Source organism: Pipistrellus kuhlii, unplaced genomic scaffold, assembly GCF_014108245.1.
Source record: "Pipistrellus kuhlii isolate mPipKuh1 unplaced genomic scaffold, mPipKuh1.p scaffold_m20_p_3, whole genome shotgun sequence".
In the NCBI taxonomy this organism is placed as follows: Eukaryota; Metazoa; Chordata; class Mammalia; order Chiroptera; family Vespertilionidae; genus Pipistrellus; species Pipistrellus kuhlii.
The window spans coordinates 66948438-66966900 of record NW_023425529.1 but is presented as its reverse complement, the minus strand read 5'-3'; the positions used below and the strand labels follow the sequence as shown (position 1 = coordinate 66966900).

Genomic DNA, 18463 nt, shown 5'->3' with positions numbered 1-18463 from the left:
AAAATGCCCCGGCTGACATGGCTCAATGGTTGAGTATTGACCCGTAAACCAGGAGGTCACAGTTAGATTCCCAGTCAGGGCACATGCCCAGGTTGCAGGCTTGATCCCCAGTATGGGGCGTGCAGGGGCAGCCTATCAATGATTCTCTCTCATCATTGATGTTTCTATCTCTCTCTCCCTCTCCCTTCCTCTCTTTGAAATAATAAAAATATACATCAAAAAATAAAATAAAATGTAGCCTATTTTAAGGAGATGGGGTCCTACCTGGAGGGAGATGCTCCTGCTGGCATGGACACTGTGTTGTCAGGAGGCCTCATGGCGAGGACCTGAGAGCAGCCTCCAGCTGACAGCCAGCAAGAAAACGGGGACCTCAGTTCTACTACTGCAGAGAATCGAATGCTGCCAATAGTCAGTGATTTTGGAAAAGAACCCAAGACTCAGTTGAGGATGAGGCTGGCAGCATCTTGATTTCAGCTTCAAACCCTAAGCAGAAGAGAGAGCCAGACTCTTGACCCACAGAAACTCTGATTTAAAAATTTGCGGTGTTTAAGCTACAAAATTTGTTGAAATTTGTTGCACACAATAGAAAATTATTACAAATAGGCAGTCTTAGTCTGTTATTTGCAATCTAACATCCTGACTGACTCATGAATCTATGCTTGGCTAGGGAACCTCGATAGAAAATTCCAAGACTGTGAAATAAATCCTACTCCTCACTCTTCCAGGAAAACATATTCATTACTGTTAATAGAAAGGGAAAGCATACCACCAGGTGATTAAAAAACAGATGTATATACAGTATGTGTATAGGTGTATATTTTACTTACAAGTTAACTTATCTACGTATTATTTTATATTTAATTTTCTTCCAGTTTTTAGTATTAATTTCTAACCACATATGTCCATTGTCTTATAGTGTTGTTCCAAGTCTTCATTTATTTGTATCTTTAAGTTATGAGGCTGGGGTAGAAATACATTTTCTCTGTACGTTTCAAGGAACTGTGAGATCTTGTAGTTGAACCAAACCATTTGACTGCAGTACAAATGGGGACAACCCAGTAGGACACTCCTAATGCTCCTACATGCAATCAGAATGGACAAATGAGCAGAGGAAGGAAGTAGCTGGACACACAGAACTCATATCATCCCATTAGTTGCCTCTACAACTCCAGCTGCCATTCAAACTAGTCTCCCAAATAGAAAGGAAAAGCATTTCCTGTCTGGTCTAAATATATGAGGGTTTTGGTGACTTGTCATTGAACTGATGACTTTTCAGTCTTTGAGAATTTTCTTTTAAAATTAAATAGTTCATATCTTAAGCCTCATTAGATAGGATTTAAATTCTCAGTTTATATCAATGATTAATTAAACCTGCTAATAGCAAGAATGAGTCACAGGATAAATGCTTGGGAAGGAGAAAAAAGTTTCAAAGATTAATTAAGCTTTCTTCACATTTTACCTACAGCTCTCTGAGTTACTCTGAAAATTCTGTGTGATCCTTTACAAATTCTTCAATCAGCCCATCATTTTTATGATAAATATGTCCCTTTGTATACACGATTTTCCATGTTAAGGCTACTCTCTATTTCTACAGCTTTGTACCACTATGATTTTCTTGATGTTTTGTGCTCTGGTAGTATTTAACTGTCCTTCTTTCTGCCTTTAAACATATAAAATTCCCACTCCTCCTACACACACACATCATTTTTTACACCTAGCCAATTCCTACTCTTCCTTGAGGATGAGTTCATGTATCATTACCTTCCCAAAGATTTCCAAAACAGGCTATAGCTGTCTGCCCTTTCTCTCAGTCCCTCCCCTAAAGTATACTCTTCTGTGCTACAACAGCTTACATGGCTTTACCTGTATCCCTTCATAGATAAAAATTTTGTATAAATAGTAACTCTTGTCATTGTATTAAAATTATGTATTTCAGTATCACCTGCCTTCACTAAAGTATAAATTCATTAACCTAAAACACAATGCCTTATTCATTTTTATTTTACTTAGTTTTTAGATTATAATAGGTGGTCACAGAATGTTCATTGAGATGTAGCATGGTAAGGAACTATTATTAATTGAGCCTGTTTAAGGCAGGATTCTAAAACAGTCCCTTAGAGACATCCCTGCTTTAACCCCTGGAACCTATAAATATGATATAGTAACTATTATTAGGCTCTCTTATATGGTCAATTGACTTTAAAATAGGGAGATTATCTAATCTCAGCAACTCTTAAAAACAGACACTTCTCTCAAATCGGTGATAGAAGGGAAAGTTGGAGAGGAAGCAAAGCATGAGAAGTGGCTTTGAAGGTAGAGGAGGCATGTGTACAAAACAGTGGCCCGTAGGTATTGGGAGGGACTCACAGTTTACCACCAACAAGGAAACGGGGATCTTACTCCTGCAATTGCAACTTGAATTAGCTCCAATGAGCCTCCAGATAAGAGCCCAGCTCTGCTTTGTGATATTGAGCACAGAACCTAGCTAAGCCCACCTGGACTTCTGATCTACAGAACTGGATATTGTTATACAGTGTTCTGTGTGTAGTAATATCTTATAGCACCAATAGAAAACGGCCTGCGTATCAACTACACACTCAGAGCTCTTTACATAACCTACTTGGAATGAGTTTCACTTAAAGACTCCTCTTCTTTCTGAATTTCCTATGAAGAACTTTATTTCAACCTTCACACCTGGCTAGTAGAGAACTCTATATCAGTCATTCTTGGAGGTCTTTCACCACCACCAGGGATGTGACAAGTTTCTGAGATACACTGCATAGTGCTACTGTGGTCATCAGTCATGTTTGCACACTAGTTACTGCTGGAACATTTATCCCAGTCTGGATGACCTCTTCAGGTGTATTCCTGACATTCAAGTCCCAGCTAAGGACAGATTTCCTATACAACTTCAGGGACTCTCATTCGAACAAATCCCTTCCAAGGCCCTATTCTCATTTGCAATTTTATATCTTTTTTTTTTTTTTCTTAAAGAGGAATTCCAAAACTATATGAAAGTCAGGTACCACAAAACCTGGATACCCCTCATCTTAGAACTTTACTGATTAACAAATTCATCTTCCCTACCTTCACATCCCTTTAATTGACAACTTTAGACATTGTCTTTTACTCTCTCTTGTCCTACTAATTTTTTCACTACACTTACAATATCTGAATTTACTTATTCACTTCAAATGTGTTCATTTCCAGTCCCTTCCTACTAGAATGTAAGCTTGTGGAAGTTAGGCACATCATTTGTTTTAGTCATTCCTATAACCCCAGAACTTAAAATAATAACAGACAAATAACAGGTGTCAATCAATATGTACTGACTTATCGATTTCATGTTTACCAAACTGTTACATTTTGGCTGTTTTAGTCCATTCAGACTACTATAACAAAATACCATAAATTGGGCAGTTTATAAACAACAAATATTTATTTCTCACAGTTTTGGAGGCTGCTAATTCTTAAGATCAAGTCACTGGCAGACTCTGTGTCTGGTGAGTGCTCACTTCCTGGTTCATAGATGGTGATCTTTTCACTGTGCCCTCAGCTGGTGGAAGGAGTCAGGGAGCTCTCTGGGGCCTCTTTGTAAGGGCACTAATATGACCTAATTACCTCTCAAAAGCCCTAACTAATAATAGGATTTCAATATATGAGGTTTTTGGGGGGAATAAATATCAAGATGATGGCATTGGACAAGTTTGTGGCACAGCTATGTTTGGCTAGTAGGAGTCCCTAGTGGGAGATCAGTCTGAAATCCTGTCACATTCTAGAAACAACTCCAGGGATCAGGAAGTAAATTCTCACTGTTCTAGAGACCCACCAAGTTCTTTCTCATCCTTTTAGTCTAGGCGTCATTTTTTATTCTCAGTAAAATCCTTCTTTTCCATAGCAGTACACAAGGGCGGCTTGGGGGAACCTTTTTCTCTACCTTAAGTAAAATGACATTATGAATTAACACTTTTTTAAAGTGGAATGAAGGCAAATTTAGAAAATGTTCCTATTTGTGTGTATATATATATATATATATATATATATATATATATATATACACACACACATACATATGCAAAGTGTCCCTTGAGAGTTTTACTGGGAGAATGGGAGTTTGTTTGCTTGCTATGATGTACTCTGACCACCAGGCGAGGCATGGGACATGGCGGGTGACCAGCAGTGGCAGCGGATTGCTGAGGGAGCAAGGGAAAGAGGAGGCAGGGAGGTGGGGGGAATTGTGTGGTGGTGGCCCATGGTTGGGAGGGGGAGAAAGAGGCCTGAAAATGGGGAGGCAGGGAACCTGATTGGCCCTTATCGCTGACCAGGCCTACGGACCCTACCTGTGCACGAATTTCATGCACCAGGCCTCTAATTGATTTATAATTCTATACAAATATAGTTTCAATAAATTCCTAGCCACCTGGTACACTACTTCCAACCAGTCTACTAGCCTTAAACTCATGAAGTAGAAATTTGGGGGTGGCCATTTCAAGCTAGGAGGAAATGTGTTTTGAAACAACTTCTGCTTTCTTCTCTGCCACAAACATCCCCTGAGACAGGGAAGAAGAGTTGCTATCAGCTTAAAGGAGGGAAGGAAAAGAGGCAAATACAAAAAAACAAATAAGATCTCAATTTTTCTTCTTCTTCATATACAGTATTCATCTAATCTTAAAACAACCACATGTAGCTAATATTAAAACAACCACATCTGCCAAAACTGAACATAACCATTACCCTTGATGCTGTGTCTGTTATCACTGCACATGTTTATCCTTGCTAATATTTCCCACTCTGTCCCATTTTGTCCTCTGGTCTCTGGAGGAATTTTGAAGCTTTTTTCTAGGTTTGAGCTGACGGACATTTGAATGAATCCCTCTACTGGGTGGTAGTATTTCAGATGGAGTTCATGCACCTATACTCTCCCTCCAGATGTTGGAACAGCCTTTAATGTCCCATCATTTCAGTGCTATGGAGGGTGACTTTGAATTGTTCAGTTCCCTTTGTTTTTTCTCCAGAGCTCATAGATACTTTCATGTAAACTGACCTTCCAATAGTCTCCCTTGATATCTCCAGGTGGGTGTGCCACAAAGGCCTTTCCTGTGACCTTCACTACATTAATTATAATAATTATTACACATAGTAATTAAAGCCAGCCAGTGTTTCTTACAGTGTGGGACATGTAGACTGGTAGTATTAGGTCTAGTAATAATTAATGTCGTTTTCTAATACTTTAAATCGAATTTATTTAAACAATACAACAAAATTTAATCAACAATATAGTTGCTGTTGTTTTCTACTACTTGTGCCCAACGCTCAACAAGCATTTTAATCCCTCTGTTGTAAAATTCTTGTGATTTTGATGCAAAAAATTCGGTCAATGCATTTTTGAGGCATTCTTCATTATTAAATTTTTTTCCAAGAAGAAAGTTTTGCAAAGAACGAAACAAATGGTAATCGGAAGGGGCAATATCAGGAGAATATGCAGGTTGAGGGAAAACTTCCCATTCCAACTGGCGCAGTTTTTCAGCAGTGATTCTTGCAGTATGCGGTCGTGCGTTATCGTGGTGAAGAATTACGCCCTTCCAATTAATCAGCGCGGGTTCTTTTTCTCTTAAAGCTTGGGCTAACCTTTCCAATTGGGCACTATACACTGCACTTGTAATGGTTTGGGTAGATGGTAAAAGTTCATAATGAAGAATTCCTTTAAAATTCCACCAAACACACAACATCACTTCTTTCGCATGCAAGTCAGGTTTTGGCGTGGGCTGCGGAGCCTCATTTTTGTCCAACCATTGAGGCCGCCTTTTCAAATTAACATACAGCACCCATTTTTCATCTCCGGTAACAATTTGCTCTAAAAACGGCAAATGGTTTTGACGAGAGAGGAGGGAACTGCAAATTGTGACTCTTTGATTACGGTTGTTGTCGGTTAACTCATGAGGAACCCATTTTCCAAACTTTTGGACTTTGCCAAGTGCACGCAATTGATTGGAAATTGTTTTTTGTGAACAATTTAAAGTTGTCACAAGCTCTTGTTGGGTAATTTGAGGATTTTGCACCAAAAGAGCTTGAAGAGCTTCTTGATCAAAATTGGACACACAGCCTCGACCACTCTTGTCATCTAACGAAAAATTTCCCTCCCGAAATTTCTCAAACCAACGCTGGCATTTTCTGGCGCTAACTGCATCTTGACCAAGAGCACTACAGATGTTTTTTGCAGTCTCACTTGCTTTTCTTCCTAATTGGAACTCGTAAAGCATGCAGTGCCGAATATGCTCTTCATCCACCATCTTCTTAGCCCTAGTTTTGCAACAAAAACCAAACCAAACACAAACTTTTTCAAGCAAAACTTGTTAATTGCACTTCACACGTTCTGTAGATACCACGTGTTTGAAGGTTATGTCAATACAAGTCAACGCCAAGCAAGAATTTAAACGAATGTTTAAAAACGACATTAATTATTACTAGACCCGATACATAAGGTCATTTTATTTTTTATTATTTTTTTAAAGTGTTGATCTGTTTTATTATCTGACTAGAAAACTAGACACTCCACCAGTTCAGGAGGGATGGGTGGCTTAATCCTTCTCCTCCTCATTTTGGCTCCTGTTTCCCTGGCCTACAGGAAATAATTTTAGATGGATGGGACATTAAAATACCAGTGAAGCCTCTCAGCAAAAAAAAAAAAAAAAAAAAAAATACAAACAAACAAAAAGAAGAAACTTATTCTTCTTTCAATATCCTTTAATCTTACTGATTATATTAAGTAGAAAAATGTTAGATTGAGGCTAATGTGTCCAATTTTTACCAATCTTTTTTTTTTTTTTAACAAATTGAGCCTAGCCTGTGGGGCTCAGCAATTGACGGCCTACCTATGAACCAGGAGATCATGGTTTGATTCCTGGTCAGGGCACATGCCTGGGTAGTGGGCTCAATACCCAGTGGGGGTGTGCAGGAAGCAACCAATCAGTGATTCTCTCTCATCTTTGATGTTTCTATCTCTTTCACCCTCTCCCTTCCTCTCTGAAATCAATTTTTAAAAAAATTTTTTTAATTGAGAGCCAGTCTTGGGCTCAGATAGTTGATAGACTACCTAACTAGACTAACATTTTGTTTTCATTGCATTTCTGTTTAAGGTCTTCTTTTCTTTATGTCAATTGGAAATGTTTTTTACATATAAAGGATATAGTATTTCCTTTTTTAATGAGTAGTGGTAAATTTTTAAAAATATATTTTTATTGATTTTAGAGAGCGAGAGAGAAACTTCAATAATGAGAGAGAATCATTGATTGCTGTCTCTTGCACGTCCTCCACTGGGGATCAAACCCACATCTCAGGCATGTGCCCTTGACTGGAATTGAATCCTGGACCATTCAGTCCAAAGGCTGGCACTCTATCCACTAAACCAAACCAGCTAGGGCCCTTTTAAAATAAATATATCTAAAAGAAATATATTGAAGTTTTTTAAAAGGTCAATTAATATTTGTTAATAATAGTATTTGTTAAATAATAATACTGCACTTAACAAAAATGAAGACAAAGTTTGGGAAACATTAAATGAAGCCATTCCTATGAATGGCGATGTGATGCTCTGACAGTGACAGTGATACAGGTTGCAGGTCATGTACGTTAGAAGCAAGTTATCATCTCTTTAGAGCACTTTGGCTGTATTTTGGATTGTTGTCAGACACTCATATGATTCCTTATTTGTAGGGACCAGAGGAGATTCACCAGAGTTAAGTTCTTGGGAAAAAGCCAAATGGGAAAGAGAATATACCCTGAATAGTTAAAAGCAAGTTGGGGAGTGAGAGTGACTTTGTAACCCAGAGGTAAGGCAAGGGGTTAGATGCTATGACCCAGAAATCAAGATTGGTCTAAAAGTGGAGTTTGAAGCAATTTAGGGTGGTTCATTGTTGGTTCCAGTTAACAAAGTGGGTGGGGCTAATTTAAAATTCTAGCAAATTATGGCCCTGACTTGCTAGCTCAGCTGGTTAGAGCATAGTTCCAATAAATCAAGGTTGCAAATTTGATCCCAGTCAGGCTACACAAAAACATCAAGAAATGAACGCATAAATAAATGGAACAATAAATTGATGTTTCTCTCTCTCCCCTAAAAAATCAATAAAAAATAAAATGCTAGCAAATTATAAACTTTTCTTTAGGTTTCTAAAAACAACATTGGAAAGAAATTATTACACAATAGAAGAGAGCCTATGTGTAGAGTACAGGAAGTAAGAACAAACTGCCTTGTTAGCTATTCTATTCTCAAATGTATAAATGTAAATTAGAATCTCAGGTTTGGACTGAGGCTGAGGAGAATTTACATATGTGACTTAGAAGTACTTATCAATATATTATGTACATTTTGTACCAAAATACATTTCCAATTATATAATAAAAGATTCACTAAACAGAAAAGTTGGTTTATAGAAACTTTTCATATATTACATTGTATAAATTATATACCTTCATTATTATTTCATAAAGAATATAATGATCACCCCTAACCTGTTTGGCTCAGTGGATAGAGTGTCGGCTTGTGGTCTGAAAGGTCCCAGGTTTGATTCCAGTCAAGGGCATGTACCTTGGATGTGGGTACATCCCCAGTAGGAGGTGTGCAAGAGGCAGCTGATCGGTGTTTCTTTTTCATCAATGTTTCTAACTCTATCCTTCTCCCTTCCTCTCTGTAAAAAACAAAATCAATATATTTTTTAAAAAAGAATGTAATGATCAGTAAAGCAGTGAGCTATCAATTCAACAAGCAAATAAACAACTTTGATCTGAAGGATTCACAGTATTTTCTTTATAACAGAAACTAACTTATTTTTGCATATGAAAAAGGTTTTTTGGTTTTTTTTTTTACCAAATGGCAAATAACTAATCTTTTATGGATCTAATTCCGAAATTCTTATTTTTTTCCCTTGGGTTGACTTTAAAAATTTCATTTTGTCTGTGTTCACATATTGCAACATAATCAAATAATACATTTTCAAGTTTAGGTTCAGTAATAAATGAATAAATAAAATTCCACATTGGTTAATACTAAACTAAGGCCATATATACAAAAGCTTTTGTACTACATTCTCTAGATATTAGTAAGTGTATCATATTATGCTGGATTCTTTAGGTGATGGTACATCAAAGAGAGAGAGAGAAAGAGAAAGAACAGAAAAAAATTCACACAAAGCTTGGTTATTAGAGGATATCTGTAATGTAATTAAGCTTTGAAAAAGATATCAACTGAATACTCAAAATGAACAAATGATTTGCTGCAACAAAGAAAAACAATTAGCAAATTAATATCGTTTAATTTTCACTTCTATTTTAAAGCTTAGGTTGTTTTAAAGGTACTAAAAAGTATCATCACACCCCAATCTACTTAGAGGCCATTAGGAAATGAAAATATTTGCATTTCTCAATTTCTTCTTATGCTTAGTTGTGTTTTTTGGTGTTTTTGTGTGTGTGTGTGTGTGTGTGTGTGTGTGTGTGTGTTTATGTGTTTACTGATTTCAGAGAGGAAGGGAGAGGGAGAAAGAGAGAAAAACATCAGTGATGAGAAAGAATCGCTGATCAGCTGCCTCCTGCATGCCCCCTACTGGGAATGTAGCCCAAAACCTGGACATGTACCCTGGCCCATAATTGATCCCAGGACCCTTCAGTCTGCAGGCCAACACTAGCTACACCAGCCTGGGCTGCTTAAAATTTTAAGTTCACTCAGCTATTAAGTAAGGTGACCAGATGTCCCGCTTTTGGGGGAACAATCCTGATTAGGGACTTTTTTTAAACGCCGTGGGACAAATTGTTAAAAATTGGGACTGTTCCACCAAAAGCAGGATGTCTGGTCACCTTACTATTAAAGTAACATGAACTACTGGCTTTTTTGTTTGATTTCATAGAGGAAGGGAGAGGAAGAGAGAGCTAGACACATCAATGATGAGAGATGTTTCATCATTGGGGATTGAGCCCTAAACAAAACCCAGGCATGTGCCCTAACCAGGAATCAAACATTGACCTCCTGGCTCATAGGTTGACATGGAACCACTGAGCCACACCTGATGAGGAACTTAAGTGTTCTTTTTTTAAATGTTTTGGCTGTTCTGGGGAAAAAAACGTAGGCCTTCAGTATTGTTAGTTTAATAACAACATTTAAAAAATTCTCCTTAAAAATCCAAGTAGGTGGCAATTTAAGAGTACCTCCAAAGGGGGGAGAAAAAAGGGCACTTCTAATTAGATGGACCCAGAACTAGGAAGTAGACCTGGGGAAGAAAAGCTAAACTCGGTGAAATTTGCATACATTAATAGCCCAGGTGGGTTTTTGACAGGTAGCCTTAGGACTGATATCTAACTACCTATGTTTTATTAATAAACTATTATTTTGTCTGTTAATTTTATATCTTGGAGTGATTGCCTAGAGATAGCATAATTCCCACCAAACTCTAGCTCAAATGAAAACTTGAGATACCAATCTATAACCCATAGCACTTTTAAGAGCTACCAAATAGAACATAACATTCTTGGAAAAGAGTAAGACTAAGCTGTTTTTCTAGGTAGAAAAAGTAGTTGACAAAGCAACCCACAAATTCCTATCTTTTGTTCTAAGAGATGTAGTCTGGAGGCTTTTAAGTGAATAGGAATTTTTGGATTTTAGAACTAACAGAATTCTTCATCACCTAACACCATCATGTTCAAAAGTCTGACATTACCATTGATGCATTTTATGCATATTACGCACATTTTCTATTTCTATAATATTTCAGGGGAAATATTTTTATCCTAACAGGTTCTATTGCTGACCTAGTAATTGTAGTTCAGAAAATTCAGTCTAACAGGCAGGTAGTTTCCTAGTCACATTTTACTCAATTATTTTGTTTCTCAACAAGATAGGCTTTCGATATAGTTTACTGGAGAAAAAGAAAAGCTTAATTGTTCACCTCTGTATCTGCCACATCTAGAATAATGCTTGACACAGTCCAGGAGCATAAAATTTGTTGAAGAAATCCTGATCCTGTTGCTGAGTAAGAAACTCTTTGGGGACTCAGAATTGAAGGACCTTAAAGTTTCAGTCAATGGTAAAGTGGTAAAGTGTTTCTTGTTTTGCCTCTATGCTCTGAAAAATAGATGAAAATAGTGGAGTGTTTAAAATATCAATTGGTGGAGATTGTAAATAGCTCAAAAGACAGTAGTATTTGGGGGTGGAGGGGAGAGGAGGGAAGTTAAGGTGAAGGGATTAAGAAGTACAAATTGGTAGTCTTGCAGATTATCCTGCAGATATAAAACACAGCACAGGTAGGTAATACAGTCAATAATATTGTAATAACTATGTATCGTGCCAGACGAGTACTAGACTTATAGTAGGGGATCACTTCATATATAAAGGTCTAACCGCTGTGCTATACACCTGAAACTAATATAATATTGAATGTCAACTGTAATAGAAAAAAAAAATATTGAAGACATCTCCCTCTCCCTTCTTCTCTGTAAAAAAATCAATATATATATATTTTAAAATATTGAAGACATTAGTATTCGTTACAAATCGTGTGTAGTGTGTCATAAAGTTAGTTACGAAGTCTTTTGTGTGTTGATAAATTATATCTTTTTTTTAAACACGTGACCTCAAAAGATGGTTTAAAATGTCACTATCGTGATTGTATCGATAGTGCCTAGGACCGATGCTCAAAATAGGTATTTAATAAATACCGGTTGAATTAACTGTGTACTATTAACATTCCTTGTTAACTCCAGAAGCAGTTGAGTCCTTACCCACCCTTAGAAAGCGACGGAGCAGAGACAGAAATCCCTTAAAAGGTCAGGACTAGTAACAGAGCTGAGCTAAGCTCCTGGGCAACACCGGACGACAGGCTTAAAGCCTTGAAGGAAACGGAAGAAAGAGAGCTCAAAAGACGTGTAAGAGAAAAACAAAACAAAGTAAAAAAAAAACAAACAAAACAAAACAGGCTTAAGAGGAAAGACGTTTCCCTGGCGGCGGCTGGCAGGAAGCCAGCGCGATTGCCGCAGGTCGACCCCCGTCACCAGGCGGCACCTCGCTGAGGTCGGGCTGGGCGTCGGGACCACCCACGCCCCTGGCTCTGGGGACCCCCCTTTTAGGAAGTTCTGATCAATACCGACATGTCCAAGTTCACCCGAGTCCCTTTGGGAAATCACAAGCACTAAATCCACAACCGATCCTCCACTCCATTCAAATAACGCAGCCAATAGGAATACCCCGCCCAGCGCCAACGACTCAAGAGGAGCTGTGACAGCGCAGGAAGCAAAACTGCCCCGAGAGAGCCGCCCCGACAGCCCGGCGGTTGTGGCCTCCGGAACCTCAGGAGCCCTCAGCCGTGCCGGGCAACCTTCCTGCCCCGTCCCCGCCCTGTCAGGTCCGTCCCAGCCCCCGCGGCCCGGGCGGCCGGGCCACACCCGCTTCCCTCCGGTGGCCGCCGCCCCCGCCCGTTCGCGGCAGCGCTCTCTCTCTCCTCTCTCTCTTCCTGGGGCGGGCGCGGGCCGAGTGCGCATGCGCGGCGGCCGCGGGCGCCTCCCTGCCCGGATCTCGCGAAGTTACGCTCCTCGGGCCGCCGGTGACGGACGGGCGGCCGGCCGGGGGCGGGAGGGCTCCGCGGCTAGAAAGGGAGGTCCGCTGGGCCGGGCGCGCCGCCCCAGTGCTCTGTGGGATACTGGAAGTCTCGAGCGTCGCCTCCCGGCTCGCAGCCCGCCTCCGGCCCGCACTCGCAGGGGCAGTCAGACACACACACACACCACCACCCCCCTCCCCTGCCTCCCCTCGCTCCCCTCGCCGCCTCCCCCTTCCTCCTCCCGATAAGAAGACCCGGCGGCGGCGGCAGGAGAGGGGATGAAGATGGCGGACGCGAAGCAGAAGCGGAACGAGCAGCTGAAGCGCTGGATCGGCTCCGAGACGGACCTCGAGCCTCCCGTGGTGAAGCGCCAGAAGACCAAGGTGAAGTTCGACGATGGCGCCGTCTTCCTGGCCGCTTGTTCCAGCGGCGACACGGACGAGGTGCTCAAGCTGCTGCACCGCGGCGCCGACATCAATTACGCCAATGTGGACGGGCTCACCGCCCTGCACCAGGTCTGTGCGCCCCGCCGCCCCTGCGCCGACCCCGCGGGCCCTCGCTCTCCCGCCCGGGGCCGGGCCTCCCCTCCGCTCCGGGCCTCCCGAGGCCGGGGCCGGCTGTGGACGGACGGACAGAGTGGGAGGGAGGGAGGGAGGGAGAGGACTTGGCGGCGGGAGGGCGCCGGGCTGGAGGCCCCTTCGGACCGGTTGGTGGCGGTGGAGTTGGAAGCGGCGGATTTCCGGGGCCGAGGGGAAAGGGGACCGTGGTCGGCTGGGGGGCACCCCCCAGGGCCACCTGTGGGCGTGTTTCAGGGATTGGGGATCCGGACCGGGAGGGGTGGGTGTAGTGTGGCTGTGCCCGGGGCCCGCTGTGGCAGGGATAGGCTAGGGACCATGGGAGATGCTGCGGGAAAAGGACCAACAGGGCGCGTTAGGGACCCTGGGCAGTGGGGACGTCTTTGGCATTTTAGGGGCATCGGATTTGTTGTAGGACTTTTTGTAGGACTTGATTACAAATGATGATGACGACGACCACGATGATGATGATAATGATGATGATGATGATAGTGATAGTAATCAACAGCCCTAAGCCTAGAGCCCCGAGCGGACGATTTCCTGTTTTGTGCTTTATTGCTCTGGGTCACTGGGGAGGGGGAAACGGGGTGTAATGAGCTGATCTGCACCGGTGAACGGGAGGGGACGGGGACGGGGGCGTTCACAGGGGCATGCCCACCGCCGCCGGACCCCAAAGTATTGAATGAAGAGTTTTGCCGCAGCGTCAGGGATCCTCGAGCCCCAGGTCCCCGGGCTGTGCGCCGCGTTTAGAAAGAGAAGAATAAACGCCGGGCACTCTTTTCACAGCCAGTTTACCAGGCCCTGATTTTTTATTTTGTATTTTTTTATTTTTATTTGTGTGTGTGTGTGTGTGTGTGTGGAGGTGGGAAGCTGGTCACAAACTTTTCTCAAAATGGATGCTTTGTGCATGTTAAAGTTTTATAGTAGTCTGATTGGGATCTCTCAATGTTAGCCAAATAAGGAGAAACTATTGGCAATCCGGAGATAATGTTCCTTTGCCTTTAACAGGCCAAAAGCAACACAACCTCTTAGGGTTCTGCATAAAAAGAACAATTTTTAGTCGTGGTAATAGGTGACAAGACCAGACTCTTTCCATTTTCTCAGTGGGCAACTCCGGAGTTACTAGAGAACGACTTTACAGTAAAGCCTCCCCTTAACCTTGAAAAGACTTGCACAGTGTCTCAAAGTTGCCTTGATTGTATGGATTGTAGCTTTGTTTAGATTGATATTGTAACAGAAACTTGTTTGGGAGGTTGAAAGTTAAGACTTTATTTTTTATGTATGTTACCTTGCTGCCTTTTTCAGAGAGGTGTGTGGTGGCGTTTTTTTCCTTTTACTTCCTGTTCAATGAATGACCATTGCTTTACGTTTAATTGAATTCTAATATCAAACTTGGCTTATAGCCTTTGTTTACAAAGTTTACTGGATGAACCGAAATGACTGACAAATTACAGGACAAATCTGGAATTCAGAATGTGGCACCCTGTAAAAATATACCAAGATTTTAAAATCTTTCTCTTTCATTAATTCAGGGTCTGTAATACATATTTGGCTGAAGTTTATTTTAAGGCATAACATAATTCTAAATTCTAAAAACATGGTGTTGAGAGTGAAAATAGGTTTGATAATATAATTATACGCAATGAATCTTTTCACATTTCTTTCAAGTGTGATTTATACATTTTAATTTGGAATTGATTCTGAAAGACAGTTATTGTATGCCTGAGGTCAGGATACAATTGATAATGGTTTACATCAATATGCTTCATTAAAATTGTCAAATAGAAATGTAAAGTTATTACTGTGGTGGAGGAATCCAATTTGTGAAGAAAATTTTCTAATATTGGCTTAGGCAGGCAGAGAAAAACATGTAACAGACTTCTTAAAGTTTTTATTTTATTTCCTCTCAATTTGGACATGGTGCAAGAATTATCAGACTTATCAGTGTCTTTCCTAATAACTGACTTCAGTGGTTAGTTTGGCATTATGGAGGTTTAGTTTTTATTGGGTATTTTGTTTTAGCTGACAAGCGGTTAAGCAGAAGTTTCCAAGTTTATACATAATCATTTGCATACACTTTTTTTTGTTAATTTATCTGCATATTCCTTAAATCAGAGAAGCCAAGATCTTTAAAATATCAAGCATTAAAATATTTACTACCTTTTCACTCTCATTACTCCTTTATTAAGTCTTCTACCTTTTCCCCCATTGTGATTGTGAGTGCAAGGAGTTTGCCTGTGGAATTTAGGATAACAGATTGCAGATAGTGAGAGGTGATAATAAGACTCATTTAAATAAAAGAATTACAAGAAAATGTTAAGCTTTTAAGGGATCTCTTGATTACTACTTGTTTTAAATTCTTAAATTATAAAACCTAAAGTTGACCCACTGATTCATTTAATAGTCCTTAAAGTGTTCTTTTTTTATCTAGCTTCTAGAAAGATCATAAAATACTTTAAATGTTTTTACTAGATTAATTATTGGTTAATGTTTTGAAATATTCATTTACTTTTCTGGTTCTGATCAAGTGTCCTAAATTTCACTATTATGAGAAAAGTTTTAGGGATATCACAACACACAAATATACTTCTTAATATAATATTTGCCTCCATATTTTAATATAAGCAGATTATATTTAAAAGTTTATTAATTAGTTAAATGTTTCTTAATTAATTGGTTAAAAGTTACAAAAGATAATCAATTTTTGGCTCTTCTTTTTGTATAGAAATATGCCATGCAGCCCAGGCCAGTGTGGCTTAGTTGGTTGGAGCTTGCTCCCCTGCCGCGTAAGGTCATGGGTTCAATCCCTGTTAGGCACATACCTGGTCCATCCTTAGAAATACAGGAGGCAACTGATTCATGTATCTCTCTAACATAGTTGTTTCTCACTCTGTCTCTCTCTCTCTGCCTCTCCCCTCTTCATCCTCCTCTAAAATCAATTTTAAAAAGAAATATATCATGCCTGTAGGGGGGGAAAAGCGGTGTTTCTTGTCAAATTTGCTATCTTGGTCTCTAGAATAGCCCACTCCTCCACAGCTAGAAAACTTATGGAACTAATGATATAAACATATAATTTTCTAGAACTGAGGTCTAGAGTATATTTTCATTTCTACAGTCAGCGATAATCAGCTCTAATTTTATAGCTACCTGGTAGTTTTACACTTACGTGATTTATACTTCAGTTTACTTTATAAAGATTTTAGGAGAGAAATATTAGAGTTTTCTATAGAATATTTTATTGTCAATTCTTACTAATATTGGTGTGCATAAAAGGCAGGACTGAGATTTCTTCCGATAAATTTTAGTATAGCCTTTTGTTTTTTAACCTTAAAATTTTATCTACTTGCTCTGTGCCATGGGCTTCTAAGTCAGTTTCCATTTCTCATATTTCTTCAGTCCTCCAATCCCTCATTTCCATTTTTCTACTGATGATGAAGTATTGATTTATTATTCAATTTAGTGTGATTTTATATTTAAAAATATATCTTTAGGTTGTAATATAGTAAATAGAAGTTCATCCTTTTGCCATAGAATAATGAGTACTATACTTTATTTACCTTAGTGATTTCTTCAAAGAATCTTATCAATTCAACCTGAAATTAAAACTTTTATCAATTCAACCTGAAATTAAACTTTTCTTTCTTCACCAAGTTTGCTCTTCTCATTGATATCACTTTTTGTTAATAATGTCATTAAATCACTTTGTGATTAAAAGAATGTGCCATTTAAATTATTTTCTCTACATAACATTCTTGATAGGAAGCTTTGACATCTAGATCAATTTTTAAACATTTTAATTATTGTTTCTTCCTTTCCTTGTCTTCATATATCCAATCGGTCTTCTTCACACTTGCCTTTGCATCATTTCTTTTCCTTGCCATTCTCACTATCAACCTACTTTATGTCTTTATTATTTTTATCCCTAGAGTATAGTAATAGCTAATTGCTTTCCCCATATCTTCTCTCCCTGGTCCATCCAGCATTCATATTGTATCTGACTAATCTTTTAACGATACTACTTTTTGTCATTCTTTAAATTCAGATTTAAAATTTTTTAACTTATACCTGATATATTTCCATTGTGTTATGATTTTTACTCTTTTTTTATTTCCATGCCTGTGGTCATATTTTTCTGCCACTAGAATATCCTCCCTATCCTCTTTTGCCAGTCAAAATCCTATTCATTCATGAAGGTTCATCTCACTTGCCAGCCAGAAGGGATCTTACTGAATAGTGTTTGTAAGTTTGTCTTTTCTGGATGACTATAAGGACCCAGTCTCCACATTTTGTATTTCCAGAGGCTGGCACATAGTAGATGCTCACTAAAAATTTATTGAATTGTATTTTTTGCCTCAAGTAGTAAATACGAAGTTTATTTGTATGTCATGAGGTAAATCTTTAAAACCTTCACATCCAGAGTATTGTTCTTGCACTTAGAAGTTGTATTTTTATAAATAAATGAATAACTTTGTGTAGATCTTTTGTACATATTTTTATTATCTTGTGATTTTTTTGCATTTCTTAATATTAACCTTCTTCCTATTAAAAAATTCTAAACCTGTTTAAATCTTGTTTAAGTGATAGAAAAATTTCAGTTGAGTTATTAATTTGCTACCTTCTTTATAAGGATCTGAACTAGATCCTTTAGAAGAATACAAAGTAGAAATACTGTAGAATCATGTTCTATGTGATTATAATTTTAAAATTCTAACGTTATACTTTTCAATACAGACATGCAATATGTTTAGTATTAAATACTTTTGCCCTTAAATTTTATTAACTTCTAAAGAAGCCATTTGAAGGTTTTTGTACTCCCGTCTTGTCAGTAAAAGGAATACTTTTGTTGCAGTCTTTTCTTAAGTGTTTAATCTTCTCAGCCAATCCATTTTCACTGGACTGTAATCTGAAATGTAACTCTCTTTTTAAAAGTATTCTAATAGGGCTACTTAAAGTGTTTTCCAACCAAAAGGAAAAAAGACTGGAAGCAGCAGATATTGAGTCTCTTGTTAGGCAATTGTGTAATTGGTATATATGAGACATCTATTTAAAACTGAATATAGAATTTATAGTTGTTTCTTCCCTACCCCTTTTTTCTTTTTGGTGGGAGATGGTAAGATCTTAGAATAATCTGTTGCATCCCTCATAAATAATGTTGAAATGTGTGATTAAAAGAATGTGCAGTTTAAATTATTTTCTCTACATAATATTCTCATTAGGAAGCTATAACACTTTAAACTGGTGACTCTTAAAATTTTTATTGAAATCACCCTAAATCCATTTAAAAAAAACAAAAAACTAAACAAACAAACAAAA

The 18463-nt window shown here is 38.9% G+C and overlaps 1 protein-coding gene across 12 annotated transcripts in view; it reads left to right on the top strand.

The window, feature by feature from the left end:
- The first annotated feature begins 12557 nt into the window (after window positions 1-12557).
- Window positions 12558-18463, top strand: part of PPP1R12A (protein phosphatase 1 regulatory subunit 12A) — a 145656-nt gene continuing 139750 nt past the window's right edge. For 4 of the 12 annotated variants that reach the window (XM_045588282.1, XM_036459317.2, XM_036459314.2 and 1 more), the window contains exon 1: window positions 12560-13090. In XM_045588282.1, the coding sequence (XP_045444238.1) occupies window positions 12854-13090 (237 nt within the window). In that variant the 5' untranslated portion in view covers window positions 12560-12853. Of the gene's footprint in view, window positions 13091-18463 lie in introns of all 12 variants that reach the window. The other 8 variants (XM_036459321.2, XM_036459318.2, XM_036459319.2 and 5 more) reach the window with 4 other exon arrangements.